The 18,655-nt window shown below is 38.1% G+C and overlaps 1 protein-coding gene across 2 annotated transcripts in view; it reads right to left on the bottom strand.

Annotated features, from left to right (window-relative positions):
• Positions 1 to 18,655, bottom strand: part of LOC141455001 (potassium voltage-gated channel protein Shaw-like) — a 281,269-nt gene that overhangs the window by 25,339 nt on the left and 237,275 nt on the right. For both annotated transcript variants that reach the window (XM_074129792.1, XM_074129791.1), the window contains exon 5: positions 9,953 to 10,147. In XM_074129792.1, the coding sequence (XP_073985893.1) occupies positions 9,953 to 10,147 (195 nt within the window). The remainder of the gene's footprint in view (positions 1 to 9,952; positions 10,148 to 18,655) is intronic.

Raw genomic sequence — 18,655 nt, forward strand, 5'->3', positions numbered from 1 at the left:
AGTTAACATGGTTGACGGAAACGCTATACAATGGAGGCGATAACAGGGGTTTAAAAAAGGGCCACTAACTAACTGAATGAGCCGGCGAAAAGCAAATTTCCAAAGTTTTCCAATTAATGCAATGTTAATCTAAAAGTAAATTCCCCAGGGAAGATAATAGGAGTAGAAACAGGATGACAACAACAAGAGAAAAAGACTAAGATGAATAGAGAAATCAGCTTCGCCATTTTACAAACAATCCCAGGTATATCCTTCATATTTCCGCCATTGAAATGAGAGAGAAAGAGAGAAACACCGGAGGTGCCGAGGCCTGAGTGACAAATGAGAAAGCATCTTTCATCCACTGGTGACTTGTGATAATAGCAAGGAGCCGCCAGCAGGGCGTGCGCCCGGGTGATGGTATTTTAAAAAGCATCCTTTTGTATTGCCAGTTGGTAAAACTGGATGGAAGTAGTATAACCTTCCTAACCTTACTCTTCTCTTCCGCTTTTCCTTGTTGAAGTGTTTGTCTCACTCTCTCTTACACAGGAACAATCGCAAGCCTTCACGTCCGCCCAGAGTATGGTAGTTGTGCAAGAAGAGGGTAATTAGTGGAAATAATAACCGTTCCAACTACTTCCGGTCTTGGAGGATTCAGTTTCCGCTAATTAATTGCTCTTTTTTTTTGTAAACTAACGATTATTTCTCCCCCATCCCTCGTGTTTTTTTTCTCACGTCAGCAGACCTGAATCTGTTTCCAATCAAATTTAAATATTTTGCTGAAATTTCATTTTTAGAGTTATGTAACAGGGAGACAGACTCATTGATATATATATATATATATAAACATATTTATATAATCCTAAAGTAAACCACTTTTTTTAGGGGGGGAGCTCAGGGGGGCCTCAAAATAGTTGTTACAAAAAAGTTTTAAACTAGAATTTTAACCACGACTGTACGCAAAGTTGTGTGAGTATCCTAGATTGGAGAGTTTTCCTCAACTATTTCCTCTTCCAAACAAAATGCAGGAAAAAAGGCAGACGTCTTTGAATTATGAAACAAATGGCTTAGAAAAATGTTCTCTCCCAAGAGCCTAGCGATGTGACAGAAGACGTATTAGCAGCACCCAAGTACCTTAAAGGGAAATTTAAATGCGCTACTTCAGCGCGCTGTTTCAACAGATTGCGCTCGCCACCTTAATGCAGCATCCATATTAATGATCCTTTCCACCAAAAAAAAAGAAGAAGAAAATCTTTAATCCCCACCCATAGTGACGTGCTAAATCGCATTAAAACGTGTTGTTACAGGAAAATTATTCGTAGCATATGAAATATTGAATTATTCTTAAAACAGGTGTTGGTTTTGTAACGAGAGAACACTCTCCGGAAGTCTCAACTTACGCAAATGGATACTGGCGCCAATAATCACAGATGTTTTTCGCGCCATAAATCAAATAAGCAGCAGCAATTTTTATGCATCAAAATTTTATAACAATTTGGAGCTAAAATTTTAGAGTTCAGGGCCCTTAATCAAAGTTTTCGTTTAAAAAAATCTTGAAAATAAAAACTGACAAACATGAGGGCAAGTTTACAGGAAAAACTTACGCAGTTTTCAAGAAAATCAATAAAAAAAGAGGAAATAATCAGTATTTTTTTATTTTGTTTAATGATTTAAGGCGCATCAACATCTCGAGGTTATTAGCGCCCGGAGCTTTTTTTCAGTGCACTGTACGGCCTCCAGACAGTGTTCTCTCGTTACAGACAACACTGTCCGGTCAGTGCACTGTACGGCCTCCAGACAGTGTTCTCTCTGTCCGGTGATGGACAGTGTTGTCTGTAAGAAGCTCCTAGAAAGAGAAAATCTAAGGGTCAGCAGCAGGATTCGAACCCGAGTCCTCCGCGTGGGAATCCAATACTTTAACCGCATAGCTAATCCCTTATATAATAATCCGTATTACTTCCGGTTTAGATAGGAAGACGCAATGGAAATTTAAAATATTAACTTCCGGCTGCGATTTTTGTTTTTGTTTTTGAGATCTTTCGTTTACAAACACACGCACACACACACACAGAGAATAATTGGTGAAAAATCCTTTTTTTTGGGGGGGACTCATGGCGCCTAAAAAACGAAATTTTTTCAGGTAAAATTGATCTAGTACAGCAAGAGAAAAATACTAAGCGGGGCTTTATGTCCAACTACCAAATTAGTTGTGAACGGAGGTGACTAACAAACACACTTTACTATAAATTCCTCATATAAACTATTGGGAATATAGACTAGTGCCGCAATACATCTTAGCTTTGCGGGTCTAGCCTATAACCGCCTAACACACTTTACTATAAATTCCTCATATTAACCATTGGGAATATAGACTAGTGCCGCAATACATCTTAGCTTTGCGGATCTAGTCTATAACCGCCTAACATACTTTACTATAAATTCCTCATATTATCCATTGGGAATATAGACTAGTACCGCAGTAAATCTTAGCTTTGCGGGTCTAGTCTACGTATAATTGTCTAACACACTTTACTATAAATTCCTCATATTAACCATTGGGAATATTGACTAGTACGGCAGTACATCTTAGAAAAGCTCGTGTTGATGGTTTTCCACATTTTCTCGCCGTGTCGTTGCTTCCAGAAACAGCTTCCAGTACCAATAACCCCTGGATTCGCCATTAAAAACCTTCCAAAAACTTAATCAACTGTGAATTAACTGCCGGCCGGCCACTGCTGTTGCTGAGGCTTAATACAATATATAAAACAATAAAACAGTAAATAACAATTAATTAGCTATAATAAATGCAGTAGACAATAAAGAAATTCACCAGTAGATATTGCAGAGAGGTTGTGGTATACAATAATAATAGGAGAGACAAAGAGATTCTCGCAGGTAAGTTTGGGCACAACAATACGAACGTTTCCATTATGGTGGAAGGGGGGACCGCCATTGTTTTTAGCAAATACCAAACTAATTTAACTTCTCTCCCTGCTCATTTATTAATTAATTCTTTTATCCAGTTCACAGTTGGTATTTTCCACTCATTCTATTGGGTAAATTATTCTACGGCAGCAAGATAAGCTATTATTGGGCAAATCGTGCAGATTTTGTACGGAGATATCAGTTTAGAGGACCAATCAATCAGAAAACGAATAAAAAATGGTTTCCGCAAAATGGCCTGCGTGTGGGTCTGTCCAATGTACATAACTCAAAGACGAAAATTGACACCGGAAGATAAAAGTTGCCTACATACTGACATAAGATGTCACAATCAGGTTTTTGGTCAAAATTAGTCAGTCGAAAAAACACTTGACTGAATCAATTTATTTATTTGGTTTTTCCAAAGTTTTCTCGATTTTCCTCAGACTATTTATTCAGGCGGGGCTTTACGTCCAACTACCAATTAGGTGTCGCAGACGGAGACGACTAACAAACATACTTAGCTATAAATGCTTCATATTAACCATTAGGAATATAGACTAGTACCGCAATACATCTTAGCTTTGCGGGTCTAGCCTATAACCGCTCGACTATTGTGGCGCCTCACTGAACTATTTTCCTCTAATATAATTTTATTAAGAAGACATCTTTGGGGGGGGGGGCTGAAATTCAAAATTGATAGTGAGATCATTTAGGTGTTCATACTTAATTTGTTTAACAACAAATCCCAAATCATATTTCACAAAAGGAATCATTTAGTTAGTCCGAATCCTATACAAAATTCCTTAGATTTAATTTTCATTAGAGATATTTGGAAAACTACTGGAAAATGAACAATGTTTTAGAATGTAGTTTAGAGGAAAAGTTTGCGGCAGTTTTCACGCTGGCCACACCCTTCAATCAATAATTGGCCCAAAAAGTAGCTGTTGGAGAAAACTCATGAGTGGTTAAACAAAAAATAAAGCAGAAAGGAAAATTTAGATAAGTGGAACTTCCGCCCCGACTTGCTCTTCTTCCGATAGATCTATTTCCGGCCGCTGTTCTAAACAGTCAAGTGAACTTCTGAATTTAGCCTGAAGGAATGATCCCAGGTACCTGAAGGCTTCAATTCATCCGATCCCTTACTGCAAGTGGAAATCAAAACCTCTCTGCACCAAAACACTGATACTCTGGAGGATGGTCTAAAACTGGGAATAGGTGTTAGAATGTTCCTGAAAAGAGACATGCTATGCCGGATAAAATCTTTTATTTAGTGTCCATCATTGCATCTGAACTTATTTCATCCTTAATCGGTTTCGCTCTTTCATGCATTGTCAGAGGTTAATTAATTTAGTACGGTGAAGAGATTTCCACTACACTTTTCTTCAATGTTGTTGTGTACGTATTTACGTACTGCCTCCAACACCGGTATGAGATCTTGGAGATAGTTCCTGAGCAGCTGTGGTGTACTATAACCGTAACCTGATGCTAGCCAATATAATTGACTGAGCCCAGACTCAGCTAAGCATATTCTGCTTGAACATCCAGATTCTTTAGAAGCTAAAGAAAGAACGGGGATCCGGGAACGTTATGAACTGGGATATTGTTGAGCAGGAAAAAAGGAAAACAGTTTCAGAAAATGAATTATTTACTTCAACGGATGTTATGTTATAATTGGATGAAATATTGGGTTGTCCGGAAAATAATGCTGGATTTTATGTTTTCTTTATAATACCCCTCCAAATAGTAAACTGTTTATGTTTGTTGGACTTTTGAATTTTATAAATGTAAAAACATTTATTAATCCTCTTTCAAACAAAAATGGTTCTTTACCTCTGTAACATTTTGCTCCTTGGAAATAATTCAGCCTTAATTAAGATGTCAAAGCGTGATTTTCGCATAATTTTTATTTTACGAGTTCAAACTCGGCCCCGGAACGGAGGGGGGCCCCCAAACGGCCAGAAATATCAACGATGTCGGGAGGAGGGCGAAGGCAGTATAAATGAGTGCACTGTTCTAGAGGTGGTTCCAGAGATTACGAAAGTGGAAGACTTAGCAGGCCGTCGTGGAAGAAGTTCTACCCTTGATGATGATGTACTTCGAGCTTTGTTGGAAGAAAAATCCCAGAACAACTTGTTCGAGAACTGGCAGGGAAACTCGAAGTCAGCAAAATCAACCATCGATTACCACTTTTTCTTGGTGCTACAAAGAAAAGATATACATCCTCCTGCAACAACTTCAAGGGCTTTTTGAGGGACCGTTTTCAACGTCCAGCTAAGCCGACGTTAATCACAGGATACTTACTGTGATGAAGGGGATTTCTAGTGCTTTGGATGATCCGCTCGTTCTTTGGCACCTCGGTTAAAGATTAACTGTAGAGTATGCATGATGACCGTTTGCTGAACCCAAAATAGTTTGAGACTACATGTTCCTGCACGCTTTGCCCTTATAAGGATATTGGTTCCCCAAGGCTCAAGTTTGATCAGCTTGCCAAATCTTGGACTACCTTAGCTCTTAAATAAAATAAGTAGAACGGTTATTGTGCTTTGAGAAAGAAATACTCCTTTTTTTTTGGCCACAGCATCCTCACATGAGCTCAAGTTCTTGATCTAAATCGTGACCCCCCCCAAAAAAAGGGGGAAATTCAACACCCTCTATGAACTAGCGTAATTTTTAATTATGAACACTAAAAAACATGCTTATAATTAGGTAAATTAGATAAAGGCCATCCATACGCCTTAGCTCGGGCTATACATAGTAGCGCGAAATGTTGTAGATTTAACCGCTTGAAAAGCAGAGATAATGCAGAGTGTTTTTAGCTTGGTTGCGATAAAGTAAAAGAGATTGTGATGGTGTCGAACAAAGTAATTAAAAGCAGCCTCCGCCGCCTCCTTCTGGAAACTGGAGGGGAGGTGGAAACTAAACAGAGAGGGGGCGTAGTGTTCGAGTGCGACAGAGCCACAACCGCCTCCTGCCGTCTCCGGCCCCACGCTGTCACTTCATATTTATCCTATAATTTATAAACTAAAATCCTCAACCCTAACTTCCTGCAGTACGATACCAAAGGCGTCCCTTTAGTAAAAGAGTGGCAGCACCCCCCCGCACCCCGCACCACCACCCAAAACCGTGAAAAACACCCCCCCCCCCCAAACTGTCATCTCCCATAATTTCTTTAATAATCATTACAATAATTTTAACCCAGATTAATAGTGCATAACCTGTTTCCTGCAATGTTTTATCACGCCATTTTTTTTTTTTATTAATTTATATTTCCAGCTGTAGAAAAATAAAAACAGCTGACATATTTAACCACCAGCTGACTTCTTCCATCATCTGTTTTTTTTTTGTTCAACTAATGTCCATCAATTTAAATCTTAATCTTTTGTCCCTTAAAATAATTTATTACTATTTAAACTAAACTATACTAATGAAAATAAAAAAGATAATATCAACCTAATAAAATTGAATTTATAAACATTTTGTAAGCAATTTTAGGAGAGAATAATTGGTACAGATAAAGTGGTTTTTTAAAAAAATTAAAAATTAAAAATCTTCACTTCCCCTGACACGTAAACTGAATAACGGAAGTTTCGTAATTCAGACAAATTAACGACATTGAGTTTTCACCGGATATGCGAATTTTAAGGCCATTTTAAACAAAGCTTCAGACAAAATGTTTCTTACTGTTGATGGATGAAAATAAAATAGTACCCCAATGACCTGATGTGACCAAATGGTAACACAGCTTTTGAAAGTGATTTTATAAGTATAATTTTAAGTCTTGAACTTTGTTATTGATACATAATTTATAACAACTATTGGTTATCGTGTTTCATATAAAAAACAAAAATTATGACATAGTTAATAAACTAAAAAATTGCTAACAATAAACTAGGGTGCAAGCTGGTTGAAACAGGTTTTTTCAAAAAAGGCGTAACTAAACTGAAAACACTAGTTATTATGATTTTCCGTCCCTTATCACGAATAGCAATACACTAGCGTATTCAATAGTCAAGAGAAAATCTAAATTGATTGTCTAGAATGAACAGAATTCTATTAAATGTGGCAAAATTCAACTGTGACCATATGGTCACTTTAGGCAAAACTGAACTTGCACAGATTTGTGTGTGTGTGTGTGTGTGTGTGAGTTCACGTAGAAAAGCGCCTTCCCGTGAAAATTTGATTAGGAAAATCTGGCACTCTCCATATTTTATTTATGTAATACTCGTAGAACTGTGGCCAAATTATTATTTATCGTGTTTTAAGATTTCATTTCCTTTTTACATCCAGTAGATTTAATAACGGTCCAAAGGAAGTGGAGGAAGTTAATAGGTTGGCAGCAATGCATGGTGATAATGTTGTTGATGAAATAAGGCGTAGCCTCTGATAAGAGTAGCCTCTGTGGTTTGGCAGCTGCTGCTAGTGGAGATGGCTTTAAGCGTCGTTGAAGTGGAAAAGGATGATGGCAAGTCTGGCTGGCGGTGACTTTGCCAAGTTTTGGTGGGGCCCCCCCGATCTGCGGGGGCGGCCAAACGCCTCGGCCGCAGACCAAATCACTTGTCCAAATCTGCGGCCGAGACCCTAATCACTGGTGGTCACCTTACTTGGGGGGTTCACCTGCTGTTGCTGCTGCTGCGCTTTGACTGTCCATCCGGTGGATTTACGTGAACCTGCCGCAGATATTTAGCGGGTGTGAAATGACTCACAAGACTTCCTCTTCCTGTGATTCTCCTCTTGAATTGGCTCGGAAGCTGCTGCTGCGCTTTGACTGTCCATCCGGTGGATTTACGTGAACCTGCCGCAGATATTTAGCGGGTGTGAAATGACTCACAAGACTTCCTCTTCCTGTGATTCTCCTCTTGAATTGGCTCGGAAGGAAGAAGTGTTAGTCTACGAGATGTGGCTATTAAATAAACGAGACTGATGATGCTGCTACAGAAGAACTATCTTGAACGGCCGACAGCTGTGCAGCGTAAAGCCTTCTCTTTCGATTGCAGCGTTTCGCGTGTTTGTAGAGAAATCTCGTCTGATCGGAACCGTCGTTTGTGTAAGAGGTGTTAGTTTCGTTTTGCCGAGAAAACATGATACTACACATATAGTAGAGCAACGAATTGTCGTGAAATTTCATATCGAAACTTGGTAAAACCGCTACTTATCTTTTATTAAAAGAAGTTTATGGCAATGAATGTTAATCACGTGCGCGAGTTTCTGAGTGGTTCAAGCGTTTCCAAAGATGGTCGAGAAGACGTTGGAGATTATGACCGCCCGGGTCGCCCTTCCACGTCCAAAACGGATGAAAATATCGACTATAATTAATCAAACATTACTACGACCAGTGAGGTGCTTTCTCAACTCTGTGAAAAAGTAAGACTTTTCTGTAGATCCAGATCCTCTTAACACGGGGTAGCCATTGTTAGAACACCTCGGAATTCGATTGGCGAAGGTATGACTTAAAAATCTTGCTGAAAGGCAGAGTTGGACATTCAGTCTTTCTTTCAGTCTTTCGAGAGAAAGGAAGGAAACCCAACAATTTTTTTTTATTGGATCTCTAAACACCCACATTGCGACGTCATATCCTGTGTCCGATAAATAAAATGCCTCAGAAATAACTAGGAATTATGGCCAATGTTCTGTTTTATAACCTGACCAAGTTATAGCCTTAACAAGCGACCATTTCACTTTTTAATACCTTCCAGTAATTTCTCTTTCTGCGCCGGAAGCGGTTAGATCTCCTAGCTGTGAGCAGTAGAGGAAGACTAGGAGAAAAAAATTTTTTCTCTCCTCTCAATCTCAATTTTTTATTATTATGATGTGGAGTACGGAGTTTCACATTTCATACATTGGCTATAAAAGTGGTTTAAGTTGGCAATACTTCTTTGACGACAAGAAACGCCGGGAGGAAGTCGTCAAAATTATTCGTTTTTCTTTTCTTTTTTCTGCAGAACTGTTTTTACAGGTCATTAATGATGGTTTTTTATTATAGCCGCGGAAATATTGCCCACATCTTCAATTTCATTTTACTGGATGCTGCTTAGAGGAAGTAATGAGATCGTGCATGTAGCGGAAGTAGAGACAGGGTTCCCAGAAGAAACTCTGATCGGGCTTGATTTGTTTTTGCAGCAAAGTACGATAATACCTTACAAATAGGTAACCTCAATGCATGGGTGCGGAAACCTCAAATATGACCAAACAGTTCATTTAAAAAGAAAACTGCAGTATAGCGAGGTTATATTATATTGGTACACTGTAGCCGATGTGACGCTCCAATTAGGTAGAACGAATTTATTTTCTTTAATTTATTTAGACTCAAAGGGATGAACTACGAGAGCAGTGCCTATTTTTTTCCTAAGTTCATTATGATAAAATACAGGGACATTTTGAGATTTTGCCTTACTCTGGAGGAACAACCTGCAGAAATTTTGGCGCCTGAAAACACGCGCTACTAGATGTTCGTTCCACTATATGCTCATTCTATTAGATGCTCGTTTTCGTATATGCTCGTTCTATAGATGCTCGTTCTACTAGATGCTCGTTCTACTAGATACTCCTTCTACTAGATGTTCGTTCTGCTAGATACTCGTTCTACTAGATGCTCCTTCTACTCTATATGCTCGTTCTACTAGATGCTCCTTCTACTCTATATGCTCGTTCTACTAGATGCTCGTTCTACTAGATGTTCGTTCTGCTAGATACTCGTTCTACTAGATGCTCCTTCTACTCTATATGCTCGTTCTACTATTTAGAAATTTTAGATCATTGCGACCAACTTGCAAGACACAGTTTCTCATTAATATGCAAAATCAGTCTCCGAGAGTGCATCATCTGACAATCACACTAATGGACTCACTCCCAGATTCAAATCCTGCCGCCATTGATAGCCTCGCATCTGATTGATTAATAATTCACAGTGGATATGGTCGCCAAGACTGCCGGAGACAATTCGGGAGACAACTAATCATCTGCGAGATGTAGAGAACGGTTCCGCAAGGCAAACAGAGATATACATAATTACAAAAAATACAAAAAGAAATAAAATTCCTAAGATGATTACCTTGGCCGCGTTTGAAGAGTACGGCTCGTCGAACAAGGACCACAGTTGAGGTTTCAATCTTTGCCACCAGGAGACGGTGCCTTTAAAATAGTCCTCTTCAAAGCCGAACTTCCTCGCTAATTCTTCGTCGCTCGGCTTTTCTGAATCTAAATCCAGCCGATCCAATACTGCCAGCGTCTCTTGGGTGTCTCGATGCTGCAAATTACAAAAGGAAGTAGATTTAATAAGATTGTAATCAATTATTAGTGAGAATGATATATTTTGCGAGGAAATCATCACTATAACTAGTTACTAGTTTAAGTCCAGAATTATTGGTAACTAATATATGATATACCCCGTAGGGGGAACTGGAATAGCCACTTTTTCAAGGTACTTGGTGTCACTGCGGGTATCCAAGCCTAACAACATGAACATGAGTAACATATACTGTTACATGCCCAATACATTTATACAGTACACATAGAGCATATGTTAGTCATCTGTACAAGGTGGGGGCTTATTAGCTCGAAGCCGTTGTGCAGATTGTGTCAGGATGAGGAGAAGGAAACGGGCCTCTCACTGGCTGTTCGATTGCGTTGCCATCGAGTGATTGCGTTATGAAACCTTAGGCACTTTAAGACCAAAGGAGATAGTAGTGCAAAAAGAACTAGCAGGGAAAGTCGTCAACCTTCTTAGCAGGGGAGGTTTCATCTACTAGATCCAAAGGGGATCGCACAATAAGCCTCATTTGGCTGCGGTGCAGTGGGGCACAGGTCCCACCCTCCCACCCCGATAATCTAATCTAAACTATGAGATAGTTTATAGTAAATAGCTACCATCATTCTATTACTTGGCCTAGACTCCCGTTCCAGAACCTTCATCCATTCTGGAATCATCCCTAGATTCCACTGAACTAATCCCAGGAATCATAACAGACAGATTAAACGCAACCCAACGCTTTGAGACTGATTAAAGCCACTCTGTCAAAAAGTAAACCCATGATTTGGTTTGAATCTGCAATTTTTCTGTACTTGGATTTTGGTAGGTAAAAGAACTCACCCAGACAAATCGGAATCGTAGGACCTCAAAACGGTGAAAACTTTGAAAATCAGTACGATTTTGTATTTGTTACTAAACGTTTATTTTTTATATTTTTTTCTTACGTCATCATGACGTTGATGATGACAGGTTTTAACTGGTCTATATAGAATTGAACAAATAACCAATTAAATTACAGTAATAATCCCCCCTCCACGCCAATCAAAATCCTAGATTGTTGCAATCACAAAACCGCTCTGGCATGCAGAATGGAAAGCATTAAATTGCCTGTCCTACTAAAACAATGCTCGTCATATCCGGCTAATTAGCATAATCCGGCATGCGGATGTAGAAAACTACGTCACAATGAGAGCCAGAGTTTCATCTACTCCACTGTATTTCCTGGTGGGTTGAACAGTTGCACCCGAATTTTTATAAGCACCTCTAATTTATTACATTTCTTAGTAAAATGTTTGTCTGTCTGTTCCGCATGATGTGATCAGCTTAAACTAAGAATTCGATATTTGATTTAATTGCCACACGATGGGACACGACAGTTTGGCAATATTTTTGGCCATTTTAGTGAATAGATTTCTCAATTTTCTCAATGTTAACTTGATATACTCATTGTGCTCGTATAACAATTTATACAATTTGTATTGTATCATTTTCTTATGCCAATTTTTTCAATTAAAGGAATTTTTTGAATTTGGTGGATTGGTGAAAGTGCCAACTCATTGTAATTAAATCCTCATTAGACCGGAAGTGCCTCTTTGCTAAAATTTTATGTATTTTAATTATATAACCACAGCTTCGTATAATCTGATTGAATAATTGCCACATTATTATATAGTTTTGATGGGCAATATCTATTATTACACTTGTGGTTTAATTATATGGCCAAAGCTAATTCTATTTACCAAAACGAACTGTTTTCGTTGTACGATAATGCGGCTAAGATGGGCATACTTCCCCTCCTCGCAGACTAACTTCCCCCCCTATTGGTCTTGTGGGACGATTTAGTTACGATGTGGTAGTGTACTTCGTAGGAATTTAATAATCTAGTTAGAACTGGCCAAGGGAGTGCCTCCATAATGCGAGCTGGCCAATCTAATTCAATGTAATACATTTGGGTTAGATAGTTCTCTTTTGGGTATAAACCCTTAAGATGGTGCAATTACTATGGTCATGTGCCATTTTACACCCAGACGAAATGGAGTAGAGCCTAGAGCATGGCTACAGAATTGTATTTACGGATTCATTTGGTGTTCTTGAACAGTGTTCTTTTAGTTGTTCTTAGAATGTTCTTCCAGCTCATATGCTCTATCGAACACTCCGTTTACACTAAAAAGAATATTTATCTTTTCAGCCGAGTCCCATCTCCCCGAATTAACCACCTTAAAACCAATTTCCGCTAAAAAAATATTTAAAATATAAAGTCTATAGATTTGCGTCTAAGTAACATTTGTTCACTAAGTAAAGGAAAATCTACCATTTAAAAAAAAAGAAGTTTTTCAGTCTCAGTCTCAATATTGACAGGTTAGAGGGAAGCCTACACCTCCACCCCACCACAAAGAAGACCATTAATCGATTTCCGCTAGAAAAATGCTACAAATAGAGACCTTCAAGTACGTAATGTGGGTAACCATGTTTGGGCAAAAAAACGTAAGAATTGTTTTCCAGAAAATTACGAAAAAAAAGTGAGAGGGTGAAAGCACTTAGTAAAATGGTACTTCCGGTTGAGATCTGATTTCTAACTTCCGGTTGAGATCTGGTCGCTTACTTCCGGTTGAGATCTGATCGCTCTAACTTTCGGTTGAGATCTGATCGCTAACTTCCGGTTGAGATCTGATCGCTCTAACTTCCGGTTGAGATCTGATCGCTAACTTCCGGTCGAGATCTAATAGCTAACTTCCAGTGGAGATCTAATCGCTAACTTCCGGTTGAGATCTGATCGCTCTAACTTCCGGTTGAGATTTGATCGCTAACTTCCGGTTGAGATCTAATCGCTCTAACTTCCGGTTGAGATCTGATCACTCTAACTTCCGGTTGAGATTTGATCGCTAACTTCCGGTCGAGATCTAATAGCTAACTTCCAGTGGAGATCTAATCGCTAACTTCCGGTTGAGATCTGATCGCTCTAACTTCCGGTTGAGATCTCATCGCTAACTTCCGGTTGAGATCTAATCGTTCTAACTTCCGGTTGAGATCTGATCACTCTAACTTCCGGTTGAGATCTGATCGCTAACTTCCGGTTGAGATCTAATCGCTAAGCTCTAAAACTATTACTGATAAAACTCTGTAAATTTGGAGCCAGATTTTGTTATTTGTTTTTTTTTAATTTGAATTTGGTAGGTTAGAGCTCTAAAACTACGTGACATGAAGATATGTTTCTAAATGGCTGAAATTACGAGCTGAAGTATGAATGAAATGTTGGGTACCCGCTGATTTGTGTACCCTTTGGCGTTTAATCAACCCTGTATACTTAACTGTTAATTTTCAGTTTAGAGGGGGATAGTATTGGGGTCAAGTAAAGGTTAGAACAAGTCAACATTTCCGGCACAGTTTATTTACGTAACTCAGCAGTAAGAGAAAGTCATGGGAGTCTCCGCAATAGATTTTCTTTTTTTTTTCTGTTTGTGAGTCTGTTTGCCGAGAAAACTATTTTCTCGACGATGTGACGGAAGGAAGTAAAGAGACAGAGAGGAGAGAAAAAAAAAATTAAAGTATTTTCATTAACTTCGCTGGAATGTCACTTAAAGCAGAGTCACGTAGGGACATTTTATTAAGCGCTGCGTCACTTACTCGAGTGATCTATTGTGCCTTTCAGCCGTTCATCCGGCCTCTCGTAGACAATCTAAATACTCGAGTAGCTTTATTTCTTTGGTCTTAAAAAAAAAAAAAAAATTTAACAGTCATAGCACCACCGGAAGTGTGCGAAGTTGTAATAAACTCAATATCCTCTTTATAATTTCTTTAAAAAAAACAAGAACGGACCTGCTCTAATCTTCTACATTACGCTCAAGATTGCCAACATTACCTTTAAAACCTCTTAATATTATTCGATCTAGTTTAGGAATAATTTGATTATTATTATTATTATTATTATTATTATTATTATTATTATTATTATTTTTATTATTATTATTATTTTTATTATTATTATTATTATTTGATACTATTCGATCTAGTTCATGATCGATGTTAAATTCAATGTTATAATTGTAATATAATATTACTGTTGAAGTAAGGGTGACGTCACTGTTGCCATAATAACGTCAACTAAAGAAGCGAGTCTTAGCTTGAAGTTACGCTCATGAACTCTCTCTGGGCCCTAAAATTAAGTTTATCAGATCACAGAATCCCATCAACCAAGAAGTTAAGCAAGACAAAGTGAATCCACTGCACCAAGTGGTTACGTACCACAATAAACAAGCAAATTGTGGATTTAAAAAAATGATCTCAAATTTGAATAAATACTTCCCCACGAAGTTGATCCAATTTAAAAGTTATTGTGTTATTATGGTAAACGAACTGTCCTAGAATAATGGACTTAGGGTAGCGGTCTGTGGGTTAATTCTGTTACAAATCTAATGTCAGTGTTGCAAGAACTTAAAAAAGTGGCCGCCAGGGTTACAAGACACGCTGTTAGCGGAAATGGCCTAGAAGAGGTGGAGGGTTTTTTCTAGGTCAAGGTACTGAACACCGTACTTAGAACCGTACATCCGGGCCCAGTGCGTAATTTATTAGGAAATTTAAATTACTTTTCTTTTCAGTTAAAGGAAAAATGTTTTGGGAAATATTAGAACGGATATCCGGCACAGTTCTACAGTAGGAGGTGGAGTAGATTAGCCACACTATTTTTGGGTTCATGGGGGTTATCCCGCAGATAAGACCCTACCTAACATCACTCATAGAACCCCCAGAACTCACAGAAATGTACCCAGTATTTTGTTGGGTTTAGAGAAAACACATAGACAAACTTAAGCTCAACCGAATCCAGGAAATAAGGGGAACTGAGCTTGAGGATGGATTACAAAGAGTTGTCTTTGTAAAGAAAGAAACCTGTGAGGCACCAGGTGCTGCCTCATAGTAACTAGCCCAAAAAGGGGAGGAGAGAATTAAGTTGCCCAGAAAGCTTACGGGTTACAGGAGGGATAAGTTCATTATAGGCTATTCGCCGAGGATGACTACAGAACTAATCCGGCAAGGTCGCGTGGGGCTATAAGGATGATTGTAGGCCACTGCAGGCTCAGGAAACACATGCATCGCATGGGCCTGGCAGATGATAGCCTTTGCAGGTTCTGTCAGGAGGAAGAGGAGGAAACGGCACTGCAATGTGTTGTGTCAGTGTGAGGGGCTTGTCTGGGCTAAGGATGTTATTTCTCGGGTAGAAAAAACCAAGGCCCTGTGAGCTTTATCTAGGGAGTCGCTCTCCAGAATTAGGAGTCTGATTAAAAGGGCAGGTCTGGAAGGTGAGCTTTAGAGTTGGAGGAGCCACAATAGATCAAAAGGGGTCGCGTAGTGGCGTAGGCCTTGAGGCCGCCCTAGTCTATTCTATCTATCTACAGGAGGGATGTACACTTTATTAGAAGGGGGAGCCAGAAATTCTACGTACCGGCCCCCAGTTCCCAGGGGATTTCAACAGAAAGGTTTGAAGGGTATCTAACTTTGGGAAATCCTGGAATGACGTAGAGCTATCACTCAATCTAGCTCCCAACTCTCTCTTCCTAGAACATTTCTAGGATGGACACAGGCCTCTTATTTAGGGGGAGGTCCCCTCAGAACAATTGGGAGCGTTGGAGAAGGATGGTGCCATGAATGGTAGAAGCAAATCCTTGACACCCAGCTTTTACCCCACTCTTCCTGGGTCATCCCTGGGGAAACTAGGTCCATCAGAGAAGTGTCTCTGCCACACAGAAGAGTGAATGTTTACACCCAACTAACAAAAAACAAAATAAGCAAAAGTTTATATTAAAATATCCCAAACCATGAACAATAGTCTCGCAAAACATAAATAAGCAGCAGTGGACTACTTGGAGCTCCAGGCGGTCTGGGAGAGCGGAGAGAGAGAGACAGACAGAGAAGGAATGAAGGGCATTAACTCCCTCCAGAAATGCCCAGGGGTTTACTTGTCACAAGTGTCATAAACTTTCTAACAAAACTATGGAAACTGTGAAATGGCATCCATGCCCTACTGATCAGCATCTCTATCAGCTGAACTGAAAACATAATTCCATACCATCTACTTCTTCTTCTTTGAAAACATCAGATCTTGATGGGGGTCCAAAGTTGCATTTTTGCTTTCTCTCTCTCTCTCTCTCTCTCTCTCTCTCTCTAGATCTTGTCGACCGGAAATATCCGTTTTGAAGCCCCCCCTGAATCTAAAAAAGTGGCCTCAGTGTGTATTTGTGTGTGTGAATGACGACAAACGACCTCAAATCCTACAAAACCACAGAAAGTTGAAAGTTTATATTTAAACTGGAAACAAACAAGAAATAAAATCAACATTTGAAATAATGATCAAAACATTTCAACCGGAAGTACTACTAATTTTTTAATCTTTCAAAAACATTTCCGCAAAAAATGGCTCCAATGATATTCCTTAAAATACGCTCCCATTGTGCGCATGACTCTACAACTTTTATTACGTAGACTAATTTTCCCCGGGGGAAATTTAGATTAAAAGATACTGCTGGGAAATTGAGGGAAGGGTGGGCTTTTCTTTTCTTCTGAATTGAGTCGCTAAATTTCCCGAGTTTGGTGAACCGGAAATATCTTTTCACTGAATAGATTTTTTTAAAAATATTTACGTGATTTTTTTTTAAGTCAAATACATTTCTCAGTAATAAGTGTAAGTTTTAAGAAAATTTTATGTTACATAAGTCTGTTGATAAGAGGAAGTCCAATATACTCGTATGCTCTATCCAAATCTCTGTTTTCACTCTCGCAAAAGAAATCCCTGCCGGAAGGGCGAGATACGACGAAATGAACGGAAACGAACTGGCGGTGTTAACGACACAACCACTTGCGACTGAAATCGCTAATTTGAAAGATAACCTTAGGGGATTTTAATTATCAATCAATCAATCATTTTATTTGCACAAAGGAGTACATCTTTATGGCAAGGAGTTGAGGTTACAATATTTACAAAATATTAAACAGAAATCAATATTAAGAACTCAAAAAATAAAAACCAAAAAAGGGTTTAAATTAAAATTACAACATAAATAAATAAATAAATAAATAATTAAACTTATATAACCTTAAATTAAACTTAAATTTTCTCCTATGAAAAATTCAAAATCTAAGAAATCGAAATAAACTTCATCTTTTAATTAGGCTGAATAGTTTAAATATAATTTTCTTTCTTTTAAACATATGATGCTATACAAAAAAATATATTAATTATAAAAGAGATTTAAGTTTTTTTCTAAATTAAAGATGTTGAGAAATAAGTTGTAGAGTTTGAATATAAAACTCAACTGTATTTGAGCGATACAACTTAATTGAAGTGCTTAAATAATTTATAGGTAAAAATATGGAAGGAATAATACCAATTTCAGTAATTATTTTTTATTTTTGGCCATGCTACCAACCTAGGGACTTCAGAGTTGATGGATAATTACAGTATCTTTTTAATATTGTTCGTAATGTAGGCGCCACGATAGCCGAGCGGTTAGGATACTAGACCCGCTATGCTAAGATGTATTGCTGGTTTAGTGGGTTCGATTCCCCGGTGTCTAGGCTTTGGATTTTATTTAATGATCAATAAAAGAAATTTACTGTAAAGTATGTTAGGCGGTTATAGGCTAGACCCGCAAAGCTAAGATGTATTGCGGTACTAGTCTATTTTCCCAATGCTTTATATGAGAAATTTATAGTAAAGTATGTTTGTTAGTCGCCTCCGTCCATGACACCTAATTAGGTAGTTGGACATAAAGCATGCCTGAAAAAATAGGCAATTTACAATATCTTCTTAACATTGTTATAATGTTAAAATAACCTCTATCAAGGTTGGTATGTCTTAATGGCAGCCAAAATCTTTAAATAAAATTCCAGAACCAATGAGAAATCTGGAAAAAAACAAAATTATTTCTAAAAAACTTTTAAAATCTTTTTATTAGAAAATACATTTTATAAAATAGAAGATAACTTAGATAATAAATGGAAAGTAACCCACATTGACTGATCTGATATTGTTTAGCATACTTGTACTGTGTTTAATAGATAATATTTACTGTAGTTCGAAGTTTATCTGTTTGTATTATATCGCTGCCACATATTGACGAGCCTATTGTAAGAAGTAAAAATCATATTTTCAGGCAAATATCTCTATTCTATTCTGTCCCGTTCCCTCATAAGCGGAAAGTTTCCATATCCTTTCTTCCTCTAGGATTAATCAATCAGGAATATAATTAATGTCCACATAATTAACAAAGAAAAATAATGAAAAAAAATAGAGTAAAAATAAACCAACAACCAATAGAATTACAAAACTTAATTAGTAAAATTAAATTACTGCACTTAATGAGCAACATCCGGTGTACTAATAACCAAAAGCAGGCAGAATCATGTGAATAATTTTTTAGGGAGTATAATAATTAATGAAAAGTCCACCGGGTTCGTTGCAATCACTTCAACGCTTTTCACAACAACAAAAAAAAAGGTGGAAATTTTAATAAA

Source organism: Rhodnius prolixus, unplaced genomic scaffold, assembly GCF_049639745.1.
Source record: "Rhodnius prolixus isolate KJV_2025 unplaced genomic scaffold, Rpr scaffold_15, whole genome shotgun sequence".
Classification (NCBI taxonomy): Eukaryota; Metazoa; Arthropoda; class Insecta; order Hemiptera; family Reduviidae; genus Rhodnius; species Rhodnius prolixus.